At 44.7% G+C, this 20,779-nt stretch overlaps 1 protein-coding gene across 3 annotated transcripts; it reads right to left on the reverse strand.

The window, feature by feature from the left end:
• Window positions 1–1,100: 1,100 nt before the first annotated feature.
• mafgb (v-maf avian musculoaponeurotic fibrosarcoma oncogene homolog Gb) lies at window positions 1,101–18,986 on the reverse strand. 3 transcript variants are annotated; one of them, XM_030093026.1, is made up of 3 exons: window positions 18,824–18,986; window positions 3,492–3,557; window positions 1,101–3,402 (listed from the first exon to the last, which is right to left on the reverse strand). In XM_030093026.1, the coding sequence occupies exons 2-3, from the start codon at window positions 3,525–3,527 to the stop codon at window positions 2,917–2,919; spliced, it is 522 nt and encodes a 173-aa protein (XP_029948886.1). In that variant the 5' UTR covers window positions 3,528–3,557; window positions 18,824–18,986; the 3' UTR covers window positions 1,101–2,916. The 3 variants fall into 3 exon arrangements, with proteins under 3 accessions (XP_029948886.1, XP_029948887.1, XP_029948888.1); XM_030093027.1 differs by lacking the exon at window positions 18,824–18,986 and adding an exon at window positions 18,196–18,260; XM_030093028.1 differs by lacking the exon at window positions 18,824–18,986 and adding an exon at window positions 3,668–3,939.
• Between the last annotated feature and the right edge of the window lie 1,793 nt (window positions 18,987–20,779).

Consider the following 20,779-nt stretch of genomic DNA (forward strand, 5'->3'; position numbering starts at 1 on the left):
CCGGTCGTACGCTTCACTGAACTTGCAAAAGGTTATCAATGTAAAGATTATGGAGAAATAATATTTTCAAAATCTGAAACAGAATGTCTTTTTTTTTCCCACCCCGTTCGCCTGTTTGTATTTTGCGCATCGATGGGGACTCACCATAACGATCTTGGTAACTGCACAGCAGTAGGCTAGCCAACCCTCTATTCTTCACAGTGAGGTTCAGGTAAAAAGCTGCACGCTTGTAATGTAAATTGCTATTTCAGTGGATGACTACTTTCAAATCAGGCTTGAAATGTTTTGAGGCAATTGTACTCAAAGGTAAAACTGATCCTTTGACAGACAGAGCAATAAATAGCAGATTTTTTTTTCACTTCATCAAACACCGCAGATAACTGTGGTTTCACTTCCCTGACACTGCCGGTTTAAAAACAAATACACCAACGATGAGTAAGTATGCATAATCACGTAAAATGTACACAGCAAAAACAAAACATCTTCATTGAACACTACAAAAATAGTTATTGGAGGAGTGGGTGTGACGCGGCCACGGAGGCCTTCAGCTGGGTTTCACATCTCAGTCACGTTTATCAGATGACCTGAATACTGTACATCATGAAGCCTGCGAGGTTAAATATAACACTTCCTCACCACACCATTGACAAGAACAAGCTGTGAAAGCTGCGCGGACCGAAATAAGAGAAGCGAAGGCCTCCTCAGAAACGCAGAAAATGGGTTAAGCCAAAGCGAACTTGTTAGAATTCACAACTCATAAGTGTAGTTGAACAGATGATCTGAGGCGCCCGCAGCACTGGAGCTGAATGATGAGGCCGGGAGGACAAAGATTTTTATGATCAGAGAAAGAGTGCAGTTACCCACTGTGTCATCACCCGCCTCGGCCTGAAATCAAACACGGATCAAAGTCGTACCCATGAAATAGTGAACATTAAATTACCTCGTCACATACCTACACAGCACGCCACTCGCTAGTTCACGGTTACACACACGTGCCTAGTCACAAGAGAAAAAACAAAGCTATTCAGTAGTTAAGCCACTTTTGGTACAATTGCAAAATAGAGAGATACTGTATATCAAACAGGTTTTGTTATACCCTCTTTTTTTTTTTACATGTCGTTACAAACAATGCAAAGATAATTGTTCTTTATAAAATTTCAGACTCCACCATACATAGACAAAGATTCTTTGAGTATAGAACACCACATAAGACTACTGTCATGGTAAAGCCTGCGTGAGATGACAGCCTCATTTGTGTGACCGGAAATTCAGAGAACCGTCTCCATCTTTGCCAACTGACTGCGCTGTGTCAGTTGTTCCATTTGCATTTGCAAAGTGAGCTTTGCGGTTTTAAAACAAAAGGAATGCAACCAAAACCGATCTGATTCGAGCTGCAGGTGCAGCGACCTGCGTTTTGGAGTCACGAGTCAATCAAATTCATTTGCGTGTGAGCAGATTAATTGTACCTTTTCCCTCACAGGAGAACAAAAAGCTTTCCAAAAAAGCAGCAAAATTAAGATGCACTCTCGCTCCCGTTTTTTTTTTTTTTGCACGTCCCTTTGTTTTTTCCTGACATGAACTACCAAGTCACATAAATGAGTGCTATTATTATTAATATTACTAATATTATAAATCCTGATGGCTACTACACAGCTCATACAATGATGCACAGCCAGAGCTAAATGCTGTCACAACCTGATTCCTGATTGGTCAGAGTATGCCGCTAAGCACAGGTATACACAAACACCTGCACCAAATCTCCTCCATCCTTCCAGTTTCTCATGTCCTCTTGACTTCTTCCTCATGCATATCATTAAGAGACCAAGGCACTTGCCCTTCCAGATATATCAAATAAATATTTGAAATTTTTATTGTCGTTCATCTCTAAAACTGCATTTCCCTGAAAATTCTTTAAATAACATGAAAAATCGTTTTCTTTCCTGCTCCTGTTGGTAAGAATCAGTTGCCTTTCCTCCCTCTCTTTTCTGTCAAACCCAGGAAGTACTGAATTGACATTGTGGAAGCCAGTTGGGATTGAAATATGGAAGGACAGAGAAAGAATAGGTAAGAGGAAGTGAGAGTTGGACATCGAAAGTGAAGAGACTGTTGGAAGAAAGAAAAAAAAAAAAAACAGCTAACTAAATATAGCAATACCAAAAACGAACACGCGCCACAGAATTTCACAGAATTCCTGATATATAACAATTCACACACAGAGAATACACCTTGGACCTCATGTGAATGACACCACAGTACAAAACAGTAGAAATACAGTTACCACCATTGTATAATATATAGTTTTCTCTCGTACTTTCCAGAAAAAGTTCTCGGTGAGGCGGAACAAGACGGGGCTTTTCTGCAGCCACTGAGATCAGCCGGGCATGTTGTACAAAGCTTTCACTAATCCTTCAGACAGGTTTTCTCATTTTAATGCGCATCTGCTTTAGAAAGTTTTGTTGGTGTGCCAAATCGCAATGTTTCACTTCAAATACGGCCTGCAAAAGTGTGACTGTTACCACACACCTGCAGAGATCTACCAGTGATAAAAACTAAATATAGAGAATTTATTGTTTTAAGTAACAGCCAAACAATATTACAGGACATTTGGGCATTTACTTTGTTTTAACTTTTGAAATCCGCTTTCAGTGACCTGTGTGTGTCTGACCTGTGCTGAACCATCATGCGCTGACCAAAAGGCTCGACTCAACAATCCTTCTCCGCGTCCATCCTTTCCTTCATCTGCACTGATGGGAGACGGTGGGGGGCGGGACGGCGCTGCGGCCATGTAAATGAGCCCGGCCAGCTGCTTGAAGTCAGTGCAGGTGGAGGAGGGTGAGGTGGGGACGGCGGAGAAGAAGAATGACTCTGATGCAGCTCAGCTCTATCCTGAAACACCCTCATCTGTCTTCCCTTCCCTCAAGACCGTGCATCTGTTTTTGATTTCACTATCGTGATCACGCTGGTCGCCGTCGCCACCTTCCCCGGTATGAGTGGGCCGATGACCGAAGACGCCACCCCGCCCCCTCCGCCTCCCCCTCCGGCCCTGACCCCGACCCCGACGGTCGGGCTCCGTGCCACAGTCCTGGCGAAAGTCTGCAGTGCCTCGTACTTAGACCTCAGAGCGTCCAGCTCGATGCGCATGGAGGCGTTCTCATTGGCCAGTTTGTCCACCTCCTGCTGCAGCTGAGCCTTCTGCTTCTCCAGCTCCTCCTTCTGGGTGACCCGCTTCACCCGGCAGCTGGCGGCGTAGCCCCGGTTCTTCAGGGTGCGCCGCCGCTGCTTCAGCTGCAGGATCTCTTCTTTGGAGAGCCCTCGGAGGTGCTGGTTCAGCTCCCGTACCGACATGGTCACCAGCTCCTCGTCTGTAAGGCTGGTGCCATTCTCGCCTGGCTCACGCTTCACCTGGGAAAAAAAAAAAAAAAAGAGCACCGCAAGTTAAAACAAGGCATCTCACATGCAGATAATCCATCATGAAGAGTGCGCTCGATTACCTTCAAGGCTTTATTTCCTTTGTTAGTCGTCGTCATGCCACAAGAGCCTTGCTCTTCTGAACAGACCTAAGCAGAGCACAAAACGAGCAAAGGACTATCAGACACAAGGAAAAGCATTTCAATATTAACAGTCATTGTGATCAATGAAAAGATATGAGCGGCAGATGAACCCCTACCAGGACAAATGAAGACAATCAAGCCTGTGCCTACTGCCAGGGCTCAGCTGTGACAGCATGTCTCTTGGTGTGCGTCAGACTGTGTGAGTGAAAGTTACTTAGATTTTCCCTGACTTCCTGTTTCCTTGCGGTTACATCGACAGTACCCACCACCTTTGTGTTGTTGAGCGCTTATTGGCTGGCTTCACACCTAAATGAATAAAATGACTGTGAAGGAAGGGGAAGTGGTAAGAGTTGTGGGTAGGACTCCGGGGAAAAACCAACTGTAAAGGCCGTCATAGACACAAGCATGTTTCACCGACGAGAGGCTCGGCAACACACACACCCGCCACACACTCTTGACTCAAGTAGAGACACAGATCATAGAGGAAAGTACGAAAAACAAATTAAATCTCTCAAGTGAAGAAAAGTACAGCTCCTTGAGCAAGACAGTAAGCCCCAAACTTCTCCAAAGAGATGACATACAATGCTGGAAATGAAAGTAAATTCCCCATTAATGTAAATCGAAACTAAAAATAGAAAGAAAAGTAATTGCAAATATTTGTGCCAATTTGAGAGGAAAAATAAGAATTGTAAGAATATAAATTATTATCAAGAAAACTGAATTATCTGAAAAAAGCTCAACTTAAGGAGAGTTTTTTTTTTTTTTTAAATCAAGTTTGTAGCCATTTAAACAGATCTAAACCCGCAGGAGGCAAAAACAATGACATCTAAACAAATTCAATAATTTAATTGTGCCCACAAGGAAACAAGAGACAAAAGGAAGGAGACACAACAGTCTGAATCAGAAGTCCACAAAGAGCCAGCGTGGAAGTGCAAAAGATGAGATCAGTCCTTAGAGCGCACGGCGCCGCGGATGAGCGTCTCCGCAAGCTCTCAATGACACGCTTTGTGTTGTGTGTTGGTCTCGCTCTCATCTCTCAGACCTGTGTGTGTGTGTGTGTGTGTGTGTGTGTGTGTGTGTTCGATAAAGGGCAGCTATTGTTGCTGCTGCTGAGCGATCATCATGAGACCAGTCATGATGACTCAGCAGATTCCTGCTCTCCCTCTCCTCCTCCCTCTGCCTCCCAGCCCTCCCTCCTCCACCCCGCTCTCTCCCGCTCCTCTCTCCTCCTTCAGTTTTCATCCTCTCCTCCCTTCCTTGCTGTCACGACCCTTTCCACCTTATCGCCGTCCTTCCTAAAACACGGGGGTCTGCCCAAATGAAAGTCGCGAGCAGGAGGGGGGGGGGGGGGGGGGGGGGGGAGCCCAAAGGCCACGAACTGGGTCAACAGGAGACTGAGCTCGGCTTGCTGAGCAGACAGTGAGATGCAGTTGTCCTGAAAACAAAAAAAAAAACTTGCTTCTCAGCCAAACCGCTGCACCTGATACTGCTGAATCATAAGTTTAGCGAAGCCAATTTGCTGATTGAAGACACAGCTTGTTCTCTCGCTGTATATATTTATGCTCTCTTATGTATTTCACACCAGGGAAAGTTTAAACAAGTGAGAAGTACATTTGAAAATAGCTTGTATTACTCATTCATGCATAGCGCGGGTAATTTATAGAGCTCCTTCTTAGAGAGGGGAAGTCGTGACATTTAAGTGACACGAGACAACATGTCTTGTTTCATCTCTGTTCTTTAGTATCAAAAGACACAGTGCGTGCCAGGGAGCCTCCCCCACAATGCACCTCTGTCTGTCTGAGAGAGTGTGTGAGTGCTTGTGCTGCCTCAAATCCTTACAGATATAAATAGCTATAGATCAAAGAAAAATATACCAGCACATACGAGTAATTATGCATGCACGCAAACATGTCAAATGCACAGCAACTGAAAATTTCACATTAATATTCCACAAAGTGAGGAAGACGAGAGAGATGCTGTGTTTCACTAATAATCAAATTGACCGCTGACAGCTTCATTTGACTGCAGTGACTCAAGCGCTCCTCGATGTGATCTGTCAAACATACACTTGAATTTAATTGAATAATTAAAAAGCTCCTTCGTTTTATTTTTTTTTCTTCACAACTGAATGGCTTTCATTTTGATATACTTGTCTTACTGAGGTGCCGCATCGTGCAGCCGAGGTGCATCCTCCCACAAAAGATGGATCAAAGACCGAAGGGTGGCTGCTGGGGATGGGGGTGGTGAAAGGAGAGGGGTTGGGGTGGGGGGAGTGAAAACTGTGGGGGCAAAAAAAGAGGTTGTTTTCCTGGCAGGCCCTGTTTTATTTCCCCTGAGCCCGAACGCCCCCCTTCACCCTCCATCTACATACAAACAAAAAGCACGCTGCCAAGCCTGCGCACACACACACACTCACACAAAAACATGAACACACACGTTACCCTGCTGCCATGCCAGAGGGGCACCATTAAACACACACGTAAAACGGTCGACTGCGAGTACACAAGCGCGCAAACGTAGGTGTTTACAGGGCTCGGCAATGCTGGAGACGTGTGGAAAACGGAAGAACACCGCGTACTTGCAGGGTGCAGAGGTGCAGAGGCTTGATACAATATTTAATTAAAACATAATTAAAATCACTTTCACAGCATGTTAAGTGTTTAAACCTTTACAGAGGCATTTGATTGACCCCAGATCTATTGTTGAGCGCTGCAACAGCACAAAACCTTCAGACAGACTCACAAAGAGCTCCGTTCAGTGGGTGGGGGAATCAGTCGACGGGGTTCCCATACAGCGCTCGTCTCAGCATCGTGGGATTATAAAGAGAGAGTGAAGACAGGGGGATGAATTAGAGCTCAAAGTTCTGCACAATGCCTTAAACAAGCTGCCTACCACGGCAATTAAAAACCAGTGATCGAATGCACCAACGAGAACTGCTGCAAACCCAAATATTCACTCATATCAGCTATCAATGAGTCCTCCGCTGATCGGGTTACGTCTTCAGGGTGAGGGACTAGGGTTTGAACCCCAGCAGGATGAGCATCCGACACAAAAACACATAAATAAACAGACTGAAGTCTCTGCAAGTTCCAATTATTTACCTGTGAAATGGGGCAGCCAAATGGACTATTATCATCTTTCAGTAGAAGCGTAAGACCCATCCTCACCTGGTTTGAGACTTTTGTATCACATCAGTGCAGGTTTTTGTGAGATATCTTGTTTCTGACTTCATCTGGAAGCATCACCAATAATTAATTTGGAAATGTGCTCGGTAACACGAGAAACGCTGATTACAAGAGGAGCCAGAGTTGGCTGCGAACCAAATAAACCGTAACAGGATGCTTTTATGAACTAATCCAGCTAAATTACAGATGGCATCAATATTCCAATAACACTCCAATGAATTTATCAGTTAGCCTGTTTGTAAATTCAACCTGTTTAACGTAAAACTTTAAAATGATTGAAGCTGCAAGTAACGCTCCTTCGTCGCACCGACAGAAGAAAGAAAACACTGATGATAAATCCAGGTAGCAAAATATCAAAAATGTGTCGTTAAAACTATTATTTCTCTTCAGGAAACTTCACTTCTGCAGCTGGAGCTGTGGCAGCGCTGGTGTTTGGAGTAGTAATGGTATAAACAGCGAGATAAGGACAGGATATTTAGTTCGGGTCCTATTCCATCAAGGTTAAACAGCAAAGTAACAGACCGACACCGCAGCATAAAACTACAACAAACTAGAGCGTGTTTGTACCGGAGTGTGTTTATGTGTGAGTGTGTGTGGGCCAAGTGTAAGTCACCCAGGTTAAGGATCATCTGCTGAGCAAAGGCATCGCCATTCATCTTGGGCACACACACACACACACACACACACACACACACACACACACACACACACACACACACACACACACACACACACACACAGGGCCAGAGGTGTCCTTCCCATAATGCTTGTGGGGCGATCGCTGCGGTGTGGTCAATGCCACAGTCACTGTTGCTACAACAGACAGCTTTTTTGCTGTGGCAGGCTGTATTTTTATGGAGCAACTGAAAGAACGCTGACGACTCAAGAGCAGAGCTGCTTACGGTTACAGCGGGAGAGAGACAACACACACACACACACACACACACACACACACACACACACACACACACACACAAACACACACACACACACACAGAGGACAAGACTTGGGGACAAGAAGAGGTGAGAAGTGATGGAGACGAGCAAAAGTACAACGAGAAGACATGAAAAGTTCAGATAAAAAGAGGATTCAGTGAAAGATAGCAAGGTGAAGACTGGAGGTAAGAGCGAAGGTGGGGGGGGGTTGAGGGGGGTAGTAGCGCTAGTGGTGGTAAAGGAGGACTGAAAGAATGCTGACGTCTCCAGAGCTGATTAGCGTTACACAGAGACATCACACCCACAGCCGAGAAAAATGCTGAGTATGAAGAGAGGACTGGGTGGTGGTGGTGGGGGGGGGGGGGGTGCAAATGACAAGGGAGAAAGAAGAGAAGAAAAAGAGCGGCGAGTGAGTAGGGAGGCGGAGGAAGAGGAGAGGAGAAGGACAGAGGAGGGGATGGAGTGAAAATTGCACATGAGGAGGATGGTGCGGAGGGTGGGGGAGGAGGAGGAGGAAGATGAGGGGGTGGGAAAGCGTTTGGGTGAAAATGCATCCTCAACACATTTGTAAGAGCTTAGCTGTTGAGTACGGGGAGGGAGGGAGGGAGGGAGGGAGGGGGGGCAAGGAGGGGGGAATGGATAGAGCGGGATTGGGGTTGAGAAGAAAAAAAAAAGGGAGGAAAAACCCTGATCTCAGCAACGGCCACAACTAAAACCTCCAATTAGAAAAGTTGGGAAGCTGATCCAGTGCAATGAAACTACTGCTGACCATCAACCCTCTTGTCTCACTCCTGTCTGCTACAAACACACACACACACACACACACACACACACACACACACACACACACACACACACACACACACACTGCTTCTTGTTGACAAATCAAGCCCTGGAGTGGGGATGAAAATGAGAGTGTGGCAGGAGGTGAGCGCGGCGAATGTGAGGCTTATAAAGACAGATTAAAGAGCGCAGGAAGCAGCACGAGACATCGACTCCTTTCTCTTCATGTGGTGCAGACTAACAGGATGATGAACGCCGTGCGCGTTGCACCGAGCGCGCGCACACGCGCGCTCGCATAGACGACTGTTACTGGCTTCAGACAGAGCACTAATTAATCTTGTTTGAGAGAACCTTTTGCTCCGGCCTCGACTGCCACACAGAGAGGAATTTCTTAGAAAGAGACTTCGTGCTTAAAAGATGACGGCGAGCTGCGTACACACACAAGCACACACACACACGCACGCACACAAACAGAGGAAAATAAACGGCCAGATTAGCCGCTCCAAAAACGACCCGGGGGCTTGCGCATGTGTTTGTGTGTGTGTGTGTACATGCGTGTGTGTGTGGGTGTGTGTGCATATAAATAAGTCAGAATACAGAAAATGATCAAGAATAGATTGTAAGAGTCACAAGTCGTTTGAGATGCAGTGGCCTGGCTGTGTTTATTGAATAATCCCACCATAACAACTGTCTTAACAGCGCCTTTTTCTCCCTCAGGCAACTCTCTGAGCAATAATGGAGAGCAAGAAAGGATGGCAGCCGAGCGAGGCGGCGAACGCAGACACACACACACACACATCCACGCAGTAGGACACAGTGAGGACATGATGGAAAGACATAAAGGGAGCGAAAAAAATGTAGGGGATTGTGAATTCAAACCCCAGAGTGCTACAAAACTCAGCTCCTGGCCGCCGTCCACCTTGATTTTGTTAAAAAAAAAAAAGAAAAATTAAAATATAACAGAGTGAGTAGTGTTGGTGCTCATTGATCGAGTGTGGGCTGAGGGTGTTGAGGGAGTTAGTAAATAATTAACAATGAGCACTGTGTGGAGGCTAATTGAGAATTAGGAATCAGATCAGAGATAATGGCAACCTGTGTATAGAGAAGGGGGGCTGCAGGCTCACAGCAGAGATAAAAGGCCGTGGAGAGAAAGAGAGAGAGAGGGAGAGAGAGAGAGAGAGAGAGAGAGAGAGAGAGAGAGAGAGAGAGAGAGAGACAGAGAGAGACAGAGAGAGGAAGAGATGGGAGGGAGAAGAGAAAAGAGACCACACCAGTATGAGCTCTCTGTTTGTGTAGAAAGAGCAGGAAGCTATTAAGTAGGAGGTATGCAGAGCGTGAAATAAGCATGATAACACACAGACAGAGAAAGAGAGAGAGGGAGGGAGGAGATGGTGAAGACTCAACGAAAGCACAGGAGAAACACTTTCAAAATAGGCCGTATATCCACATTATAATATATGAAGAGGGAAGAGTGATCACTTTCACACTTTTCGGAGAGTTCAAAATGGGTAGTGAGTCTCTGAGTGTGTATCTGTGTATGTGTGTGTGTGTGTGTGTGTGTGTGTGTGTGTGTGTGTGTGTGTGTTTGTGAGACAAGTGTGTTATTAAAGGCGAGAAAAAGTCCTGGCGTCGACACGTTTTTCCCATTCCAGGTAGTAAGTCGGAGTGTGATGACAAATTTCCCAACACAAGCAAAAAAACTGCACTGTCAGGCAATTGAGCTCCGGCTCCTTTTTTTCATAAGTGCTTTTTTTTTTTCCTGCAAGAGAGAAAGCATGTACCGCAGGTTAAGTTGGCTTTCTCTTTGTTAGTGTGTGTGTATGTGTGTGAATGTGTATGTATGTGTGTGTGTGTGTCCCAAATCTGTTGACACGTGCAGCTTTATGGTGACAAAAGTTGCCGTGAAGAAATTAACACATTCCTCAGGTGAAAACACATGGAGTGTCAGACCGAGCTCAGGTTAAGTTATGGATAAGAAAAGGTTGAGAGTGAGACAAAAAGCATTATGGTTGGGTTTAGAGCAAGTCTTCAGAAATGCATTAGAGTCACCTATGCGGAGGGCTAAATCCGTTCACACACATTATAGGGACTTGTTATCCTTCAGGGGACAAATCTAAAGCTCTTATAGAGAAATTATTTTATTTTTTCAAGTAGTAGTGATGGCTGAGTTTAGTGTAAGCCTGCAGACAATTAAAGGCTTCCAATGCAAAGTCCTACACAGGTACTTCAATAACAGAAAAGATACTGTGAGGTAAGTTTGCACTTCATGGTGACTTTATTTCCCCAAGTATGTTCAACTACGATCAGCAAAACTAACCGAAAAAGAGAAAGTAAGCAGCAGACTCTGCAGGGACACATTCATCACCATCGGTCACATTAACGAGAATCCATCATCAGACGCTTCTCTGCAAATGGGAAAACACAGCTGGAGAGTGGGGAGCGGCCGGCCCGTGACATTCCTGTTGACCATTTTAAGGTTTTCCATTTGCTGTCACTTGTTTAAGATGGTATGACAGGCATTGTGACACACACACACACACACACACACACATGCACACACACATATGGTATGTGTATGTGTGGCCCTCCTACTGTAGAAATGTCACCACACTTTTATGAAAGAAGGCTGGTGAATATAAGGGAGAATGCCAGTTTTCACCTACACTGTCAAACTTTTATTTATTAAAAGAACGCAGAGTGCTCCTGATTTTTTAACGTAATGAAATGTAATGTTTGGCTTTTTTCTTTGTGAAGAGATTATCTGACAGCATATTTGTAATTCAGTTGGATTTCGGGTGAGTGTTATTCATATGGTGCTCATTACAACGCAGCTAACTTTACAAACTATAGTGCAGGTTCACACCAGGAAGTTATTCCTAATTCATGCACCTGGCTCAAGGAACCAGGCGAGATGTTCTTCATACGGCTAATTTTTTACTTTTATGAGGTGATCAGAGTGTGTCATTTGTTGACTTTAAAACACTGAGATTATCGAACCCGGGTGGAGGCAGAGTGAACCACTGAAACCTCGGGGAGTCATTCCCAGAACCAAAGGTGAAAATAGTTATGATCAGAATAGTTGCATTCTTAGACCAATGAGACAATAAAGATTCAGTTAAAGAGGAGATAACTGAGATAACTGAACCCCGAAACAAGTTCAGTCATTGTTAACCCATAGATCTCCCCACTCTCACACCATGTAGTGTATTTTATTTTCATGACTGCCAGACCTCCCGCCGCTGGAATATCTTGAACAGAAACAGCAAGATGCCTCACATGCTTTTTGAATTATTTTATTTGGAATATCTTATAAGTCTTTGTATATGTAACTATACATTATGGATTGCACTAAAGCGTATTTCTATTTTTTTGTTTTTTAATGACACTCTAAATATCTTCCTTTATAAGAATTAGTGGTTTCATCAATTAATGAATAGTTTCCCCCTCCTGTTTCTTTTTAACAACATCTTTCTGAACAGCAAAACCCGGGCAGGAAACAGGCGTCCCAGTGACCAACAGGTTTTTCTTGCTGCTGCGGCCCCCTGAAGCTGTCTGGCACCCCTCCCACTCCATTACAGACTTAAAAAACATTTCACTGGCAATCAACACGCGTGAAACTTATTGGAAAGATAAAACGAATAGAAAGGCTTTATCTGACTCCGCGTTGCATTTCTTCATTGCATTGATTATTTTCTATTATTCTGACAGTGACTGAGCTTAAAGATGCAGTCGTCTCAGGCACACGAGGTGAAATTAACACCGGGCGGGGAACCGCTGGAGCTTGGAAGCAATTTAGTGCCACAGGTGACGGCAAAGACCCGGTGCCACATTTGAGTCACACACATCCTTGTTCGTTCGCTCTCTCTGCTCCTTGGCATTGATTGACGTCCTCTGTGAGTGTGCGTGTGTTTTTTTTTTGTTTTTTTTTTAAGGTTCAGAAATTCATACCACAATCCTGGGATCGTCACACTGCAGTTAAAAACTGCGGCAAGTTGGTGCATAAAGATGATGCAACTCGTAGACAACCGCTGGTACGGATACTCCTGTTACCAGGGCCTTGCATCTTCGCGGCTGCACGCCACTCACAATATCTTAACACCACAACACGGCTTAAAGGGCTCGCGGTCTGCGTGCGTGCCCTCCTCGATAAACACCGAAACCAACCCTGCACACGTCCTCTAAGGGCAAACATGGAAACTCCACTCAAAGAGGAGTCTGATCAGAGGGCTGATCGCCGAGTTTGAACGCAACATTTCAGAACAGGGGGCCGGATCAGTAATTTGAGCAACTTAAACTGAAGTTAAACTTGTTTTCCATTTCCTAATCCTTTTGACTTCTGGTGCGTGCTGCAAAGGGATTTGTCTTGATTTCGTACACTTTCTGGTTCTCGGGGAGGTTATGTAAATAAGGAGTCGAGGCACTTGTGGAGGGTTGCTACACACATGCAGACAAAATAACACAAGGACGAGAAGCACACTCACACGGAAGCAGAAAAAAAAAAAAAAAAACAGTGGAGCACAGCAATGATTATGCACCAGATCTGCTTACACCATATTTCATCATTACTGTGGAGAAAAAACACTCAACTATTGATCTGCCCCACTGCTTCCTTTTCTCTGTCTTTCTCGCTCTCTATCTCTCCCTCACCCCGACTCGGTCTTTTATTCCCTCTCTCTCTCTCTCTCTCTCTCTCTCTCTCTCTCTCTCTCTCTCTCTCTCTCTCTCTCCCTCTCTCTCTCAGAAATTTGCAACCATAACAAGACTTTTTTTGAAATGGATCCCAGTAGTAAACAAGATCATAAACATGCAGACGCTGCTCAGAAATTATGTTGGTGCTCGCTAAAGCCTCTCGCACGCAGAGACAAACACGCACACACGCGCACACACGGAGGAGATGGACACAATATTGTGAACACCTGTGCAATCTAGTGCAATCCGGTACGATATCCCTGCAATAAACAGAGCCTTTGTGTTCACTCCTCTTTAATGTAATCCCAGAGCCACGACGGACACAGAGACAAAAGAGAAACGCAGGACTATAAAAACCCTGCCCATTCAGACCCAAATATCTCCAACCTCCTTCATCCTCTTGTGGATATTAGCACCTCTTGACTCAATCAGCTTCAATAACTCCTTGGTTTTAATTTAAGCGTGTCTACGACATTGACTAAAAGGCAAAATGTCACACCAAGGCAGAATGGAATTAAACTCCAAAACTGTTTTTTTTAAGTTGTCATTTTTCCATATCTGCCTTGCATTTTAGAAATTCCCCTCCTCAATCAATCAATCAATTTATTTTTTGTACAGCCCAGTATCACAACAACAGTTGCCTCAGAGGGCTTCAAGATAAATAACATGTAGTCCTATTGTAGACTACATGTTATTTAACAATTGTTGGGAATCATCAACACTCTTTACAATAATTTCTAAACATAAAGACGATGTGTAGTTTGCATGTTCTGCTTGTGTGAGTAAGTTTTTCTCCGAACAGCCCAAAATCATGTCCTTGAGGTCAGTCTGCGACTGTGAAATTGCTTGAATGGGACTATGTGTTTGTCTGTTTTTCCCTGAGATGGCCCGGTCATCTGTCGGAGTGTATTCTGACCCTGGACCTGATAAAGAAGGAACGGAGATGGATAGATGGACTGACGGATGTGTTTGTGTATTCATCTGCACATTCCACACATGGCAAAAGCAAATACAGAAAAAAAAATATCCGCCAAGCGAGAAGACGGACCTCTTGAACCACATGTATGCGACAGGAAAAACTGGAAAAAACATGGCTGGAAATGAATCAGATGACACAGACGGATTCATAGCAGCAACACTTTCCTCACAGAAATGTCTGAAATCGTCAGCTTCACATAAACAGTTGAAATATTTTTCCATAAAGCAATCTTTGTAAGTTATATATATATATTTCAAAACAGCTCCATTTCAAAAAAATGAATTGGTACTAATATAAAACTGACTAACTAAGCTAATCGTACATTATTAATCCCCTTGGGGAATTAGTTACGGCGGTCCGGGGAGCTGACGGGGGTCAATGGTCTTTCTCAGTGACCCACTGCAGTGATAGACCTGCTGTGGGATTCAAACTTCCAGTTCCAAGTCTGATACTTTGACCTCCCCAGTCTAGAGGTTAAAGAGTCTAGAGTCAAGACACCACTGCCCCAAGTACATTCACGATTTTTAACATCAACCTGTACTTCTAACATTTTTACACTTGCTTTCACCATCCGTGAATTTACGGAGCTTGTTTAAATATTGTAACAAATCTCTTAAATAAATAAATATAGATTACTATCAAAAGTGGATGAATAAATCCACCAAACTGAGCAGCAGTCTTGCTTATTTAAAACATGTATTTCTTTGTCCTGGATAAACAGTCAAACCTAAAGCAAAACCCTCCTCCTCCCTTGAACGCTCATCTGAAGAAGGTTTTACATGGTGTTTCATCAACTTGACCCCTGAGCATGCGGTGAATCAAACCAATTTATTATTTCAGCACTAACACGGACACACACACACACACACACACCTCCTGTGCTTCAGCACAAACAGGAGGAGTTTGCTACCAAGTGAAAAATGTTGTAATGTCCAACTGATAGTAAAATCACTTCCCCTTTACAGCATCATCTCTGTGTATCTCAAAAAGTGCAGTCAGGGAGACACACATTGATTTTAACCTTGGTGCCTGCTGCCTGCACACGCGCGCGCGCACACACACACACACACACACAGGCAGAGAGACAGACAAAGCCCCACAGCAACCAGATCTTAGCATCTTGTAGGTGTTTCATATCTCCTGCTCACTTTGCACGTTCTCTCTCGTGCACGCGCGCACACACAGACACACACACACACGACAAGGCAAAAGAAACTAGCTGTGGTAAGTAACAAGTGAAAACGCCATCTGTCAAGCGAGAGCGCATTTGCTTCGCCTCAGCATTTTCAGGGGAATGCCTTGAAGACAAAAAGGTCCTTGTTCTCAATCTCTCCGCAAATCCCATCTCTCATTCTTCCTCCCTCTTCCTTCATCCCCCCGTGCTCCGCGCGCCTTTGCCGCTCCGCCACCATCAGCAAAGTTGCACACATAAGCATTGGTCAGCGTTCAATTACCGTGAACACCAGGGAAGGATGGGAAAGTACTTGACAGAGAAATGCACTTCAAGCACTGATTAAATACTGATACCAAGTATAAAAAGCTTAGCCTCTAGGTTGTGTGTGTGTGCACATGCAATGAGAAAAGGAAATGAGAAAAATGTGTGTGAAAGACAGTGGGGTGTGGGTGTGGGTGTGTGTGTGTGAGGGGGGGGGGGGGGTGCTCTTCTCTCCAATACTGATACAACTGTTTCATCATTATGACCCTCTATTACAGTACTTGCCAACTTGCTTACTACATACTTTTGATACACTCTGCAGAGTGCTGACTCTAACTAAAGCTGCTGATATGGAGTCATTAGGGGGTGAAGTTTCTGTTTTTCTTGTGCCCACAGAGCTTCCCTATTACTCTTCAGTGTTTAAGAGTTGCACTGCTCATATGTTGCTACCAGGCAGCAGATAATGGCCCATCCGCCAGAGATCAATCAGAGGGTATTCTGTTGCAAGGCATTATCGGTGCCTTCTTTTTTTAGCACAGGTCTCCGTATGGGTTCATTAACCACCAGGGGAATCAGTCCTTCCCCCCAAGCTTACATTTGTTTTTGCACCGAGTTAAAACACACACGACGGAGCTATATATGGACGGGTACTCAACGGATAACTCACTCAGTCACTTGAGTTTCGGACCTCAATCACTCGGAATATACTACAGTGGTTCCATTGCCTCCACAGCACTCAGGAGGGTCAGGCAGTGCAGAACTTCAGAGGTATTTCAGGTCCACAACACCTCGGGAAGAATTTTTCACACTCTACATTCCAGCTTAACATGTGTGCCTGTCATATTTTGGCAGCATGATCACCTCTCAGAGCTTGAAGTTCATCCTCATGACACACAATTCGAACAAAATTCCTTCACCTGCTCACAACCTGCCCCGAGGCATGACTTCCGCCTTTCCTCCACTCAAACCCGTGACAGCCTGATCATCACAGGACGTATTTAACAATACCACTGCTAATCTCAGCGCTTGTTTTACAACTCATTTACTGCAGGATGACAATGTCATCTCCACAAAATACCCAAACAGCTGATCATCTCTTCACCTGCATGCCAACATGCATAAGTTTCCCCATCTCCTAAATGTCTCCCAAATTCACACGTCATCATTTGCTAATGAAGGGTCACGTGAAAACAAAATCAGCACTATGAAAATTAAAAAAATCAAGCGTATGAAACAATTGAATCCAAAACAATTAATACCAATAAATTTAAAACAAATCTAAGAAAAATAATATAAAAAAGAACATATATCAACATATATCATATCTTCTGTAGTCTAACTTGTGGAGGCATTATTTCAATGTAATGATTTGTGTTTCGTCAGAAGAAAATGAAATGTGTACTCAGGCAAACTGCTATTCAACTGTCTAAACTGTACTCTGTTACAGTTTTAGACAATTATGCAGCTGTCTCTAAAAATACTAAGTACAACTACCCTGAGTATGAGTTACTTTTTAATCACATTGTCAGTTTTTAGCAGTGGATTCAGTGCATAAAATCAGAGTAGTTACTGTATCAGACAAAAGAAAATTATGAAAATGACACAAGTGAACCAATAAGCAGGAGTATTTGCTATTTAAAGAATCAATTTAAGAGATAAAAACATGCAGATTAAAAGGTCCGAAGGTCCATTTTCTTATACTTCATAGTGCCGGATAAGATTACATGGTGTAAATTACATTCTAGAAAAATGTTAACAAAAGTACAAACAAGCTCCCAAAACTAGTGGTAGAAGAGAGTCATGTGAGGATTTGTCAGCGTTACTTCCACCTTTGGTTGGAATTAAACATCCCTAGACGCAGCGCTTCGCTCGCTCGTTCCAGCCGCTCCACTCTTCACCATTTAAATTAATGAGCTGAATTTGTCTGGGGTTTCTTGCAGAGAGTAAGTGTTGTGCCAAGTTAAGCAACTAAATTATTTACAATAATAACAGTGTGTCACGCCTCTGTGCACATGCCTCGAATTCACCGGTGCTGTCTGAATTAATCCGACGGAGTAAATAAATGAAATGAAATGAAATTAAAACACGTGTGAGGGGTGAGGACAGCTCCCGTTATTCCCAGAAACAACGTGCGCTCCGTGTTATTTCCCCGGCAGCCGCTCGGGATAAACGGAGCGCCTCCTTCCTGCAGACCTTTGTCCGCCGCCTGCTCGCGCTGCCATGTTGCCATGGCTCCCTCGTGCCTCCGCTGCGCTCGCGCGGACCGTTGAGAAATAACGACGTTGTGATGAATCAGCATCTCTGCCGCGAGCCGGTGTTACGACCAGGCACGCCAGGAATAAAACACGCGCGCGCGGGCGCACCGACCGTCTCTCTGTGCGCGTGTGCGTGCGTGTTTTAAAACACACAGACAATATCAATATAAAGAAAAAACGCACGTGAAGCGAGGGCCCGATGGAAGCGGCTGACACAAAGCAAATGTCAAAACAGTGTGTGTGTGTGTGTGTGTGTGTGTGTGTGTGTGTGTGTGTGTGTGTGTGTGTGTGTGTGTGTGTTTGTCTCAAGCTGTTTTTAGAGTCACTTAAACAAATAAACCTTCCCCGCCGGTTCGCGATCAGCTGACAGTCCGCCCGCTACCTGCGCGTGCGGTCCGGTCCGCCGCTCCGCTGTGAGGACGGAGAAACGTGGAAGGTTCGCGCGCCGTTTTGTTACCGGAGCCGCTTTAAGTTGTCTCCCGGCCGCCCGTTACTCGCCGCTTTGTTAACATTCATCCGTGTGGCGGTGAGAAAACGGAGGGAATCCCCGGCCGGAACCCGGTGCTCGTTAATTCCGACACATGGCTCGTGCGTCCGCTTGACAGCCGCCTGCCCCCCTTTGTCTCTCTTATTATGAAATCTACGGCCGGTCGGCGCTGCGTGGCGCCGCGAGCCACCGGCACCGGGGTCGGCAGAGCGTGTACCGGGATCCGGGTGATGATGATGATTCAGCAGGAACAGACTGCTGCCCTTTAAACGGCGGGGTCCGCGGCGGCGGCGGCGGCGGCGGCGGCGGCAGGGCGACGCAGGAGCGGCGGCGGCGCTGCTCACCGGGAGAAGCGGCGGCGGTAGCGCAGCGGCAGCCAGCGGGAGCGGAGCGGAGCGCCGCCACCGCCGCCGCTGTGCACACTCAGCAAAACAACCCCTCTACATTCAGCACTTTTTGAAGAAAACAAATCAATAAAAACAAACATTTGTCTTCAGTTGTGGTTTCCACACAGCTGACTCACCAGAAGTCGAACCGGCGCCTTTCGCCCACCGCGCTCCCGGGGTCTGTTGTCCGCCGTCGGCTGGCCGAGCCGGTGAGGACAGGAGACAGTTGGAGAAATGTTTTTCCGCTCACGCCTTCTCGCAGGTCTCTAGATATATCCACTCCTTCCTCGCTTGTTTTAGTCTGTGGTCGGAGGCGCCAGACGTCAAATGATGTTTGGATCACATGGTTTCATTCATGAAGGATCTACGCAGCCCACATTTAAAGAGACACGGGACGAGCGAACGCTACTACACAGGGCTGAGCAGGAGGCGGGCGGCGCGTGCACAGGCTGACAGGACAGCTGGGCTCCTTCTCTGACAACCAGCATCATCATCCTCATCATCATCATCATCATCATTATTAATATAATAATAATAATAATTATTATTATTATTATTATTATTATTATTATTATTATTATTATTATTAGTTTGCATGTTCTCCCTGAGCATGCATCCAGTTTAATCTGACAGTTGAAATGCGTGTGTTTCAGGCTTTTTGTTGCCTGTATGTGTGTGTGTGTGTGTGCAGTGTGTGTGCAGTGCAGTGTGCCTGTCTCTCTTGGATGTATGTAAATTCAAGTTTGAAGAACTGTGTCAAAGAACAGAAAAAAGTGTTTTTACAAGTAGACTTTAATTTACTGGCAATTAAATAATAAACTTCTCCTAAAAGAATGATGTGGCAGCGAATAGAGGAAAGCCATCATTCACATTTACCAATACACATTTTTAATACTTAGCCTACTCCAAGGATTCTAATTTGACTCTGGGCAAACACTCTAAGTACAATAAACACATGATAATTAACTAAAAATCAATTTACTAACAAAATGCAACAATTAATGCAAATTTCTTCAATATTGATTTTAGTTTGAATGAATGCGTTTGTGTCCAAAAAAAAAGCGAGCACACATCCAGCATGAGCAGCCTGTTTCCCGGTTCCCTTTGAGCAGGGCTCATGTGAAGTAGCCGGCACCACTGCCTGACTGATGTTAATATGTGGGCGTCCACAGGCCTTTGAGGCATAAATCTCAGGCTGCTGAAAGTGGAGTTATATTTGGAAATGTGGCTTAGTTTCAACAGGCTGCTTTCAAGAACCAAAATACAGTAGGATGAGATTTAAAAGCTATAAACCGCTGAAAGGATGCAGGTTCAAATGCTGCTGGCGATACAGCCGTGGTTGGCATATCTGTCATACCCAAAATATTCTTCATTTAAGCTGAGAATAGCTTTCACTCTGATAAAAGCCGTGGCTTTGGTCTCCACCAGAAGTCAGAGGTCAGTAAGAGGTCAACAAGAGCTGCTGATGCTCCAAAAGTTTGAAGGTGTAGATTTTGTTTTTCCTCCTTTTATAAGAATTCTGAAACATTGTTGAGAAAAGTGCAATATAAAAGTTTGTTCTCACGAGCTGCATTTATCTGCAAAGTTTTCATTCTTATTGTTATTATTGAGGTAAATGTTTGTTGTTAATGCATCATACTCCTGCGTGGGAAATCATTTACTTTGACATGTTTCGTCTGACAGCTGCATGCACTGATCGTATTCAGTCACCTCGGGGCACTTTAGAGTTTCATGCAGGTAGAACTGCAGAGTACAGCCTGTACAGTGCTCACATTAAAAACAGTTCATTGCTACCAGCCTCACGTTTGATTCGGATTGTAGGAGGAAGCTGTTGTAACTGAAGAAAAACCCAAAATAGGCACGGGAAAATCATAGAAATCCCACACTGAAGAGCAAAGCACTCATAATTTCATACCTGTGATCGAATCAAAGACATGTGCTCTCTAAACGAGGCCACAGAAACATCTGAAATAGACTGACGATCTGCTGCAAACTAACAAAATACACTTCGCCACACACGTATATTTATCTGAATAGCAGCAATATTAAAAAGAAACTTGCATTTTAACAATTCTCGTGTACATTGCAAGTCG

Source organism: Salarias fasciatus, chromosome 6, assembly GCF_902148845.1.
Source record: "Salarias fasciatus chromosome 6, fSalaFa1.1, whole genome shotgun sequence".
Taxonomy (NCBI): Eukaryota; Metazoa; Chordata; class Actinopteri; order Blenniiformes; family Blenniidae; genus Salarias; species Salarias fasciatus.

Excerpts from the sequence above, each read along its gene's own strand:
- mafgb (XM_030093026.1), bottom strand. The coding sequence starts at position 3,527 with ATGACGACGACTAACAAAGGAAATAAAGCCTTGAAG. Across the intron at positions 3,403-3,491 it reads AAGGAAATAAAGCCTTGAAG|GTGAAGCGTGAGCCAGGCGA; the intron begins GTAATCGAGCGC and ends TTTTTTTCCCAG.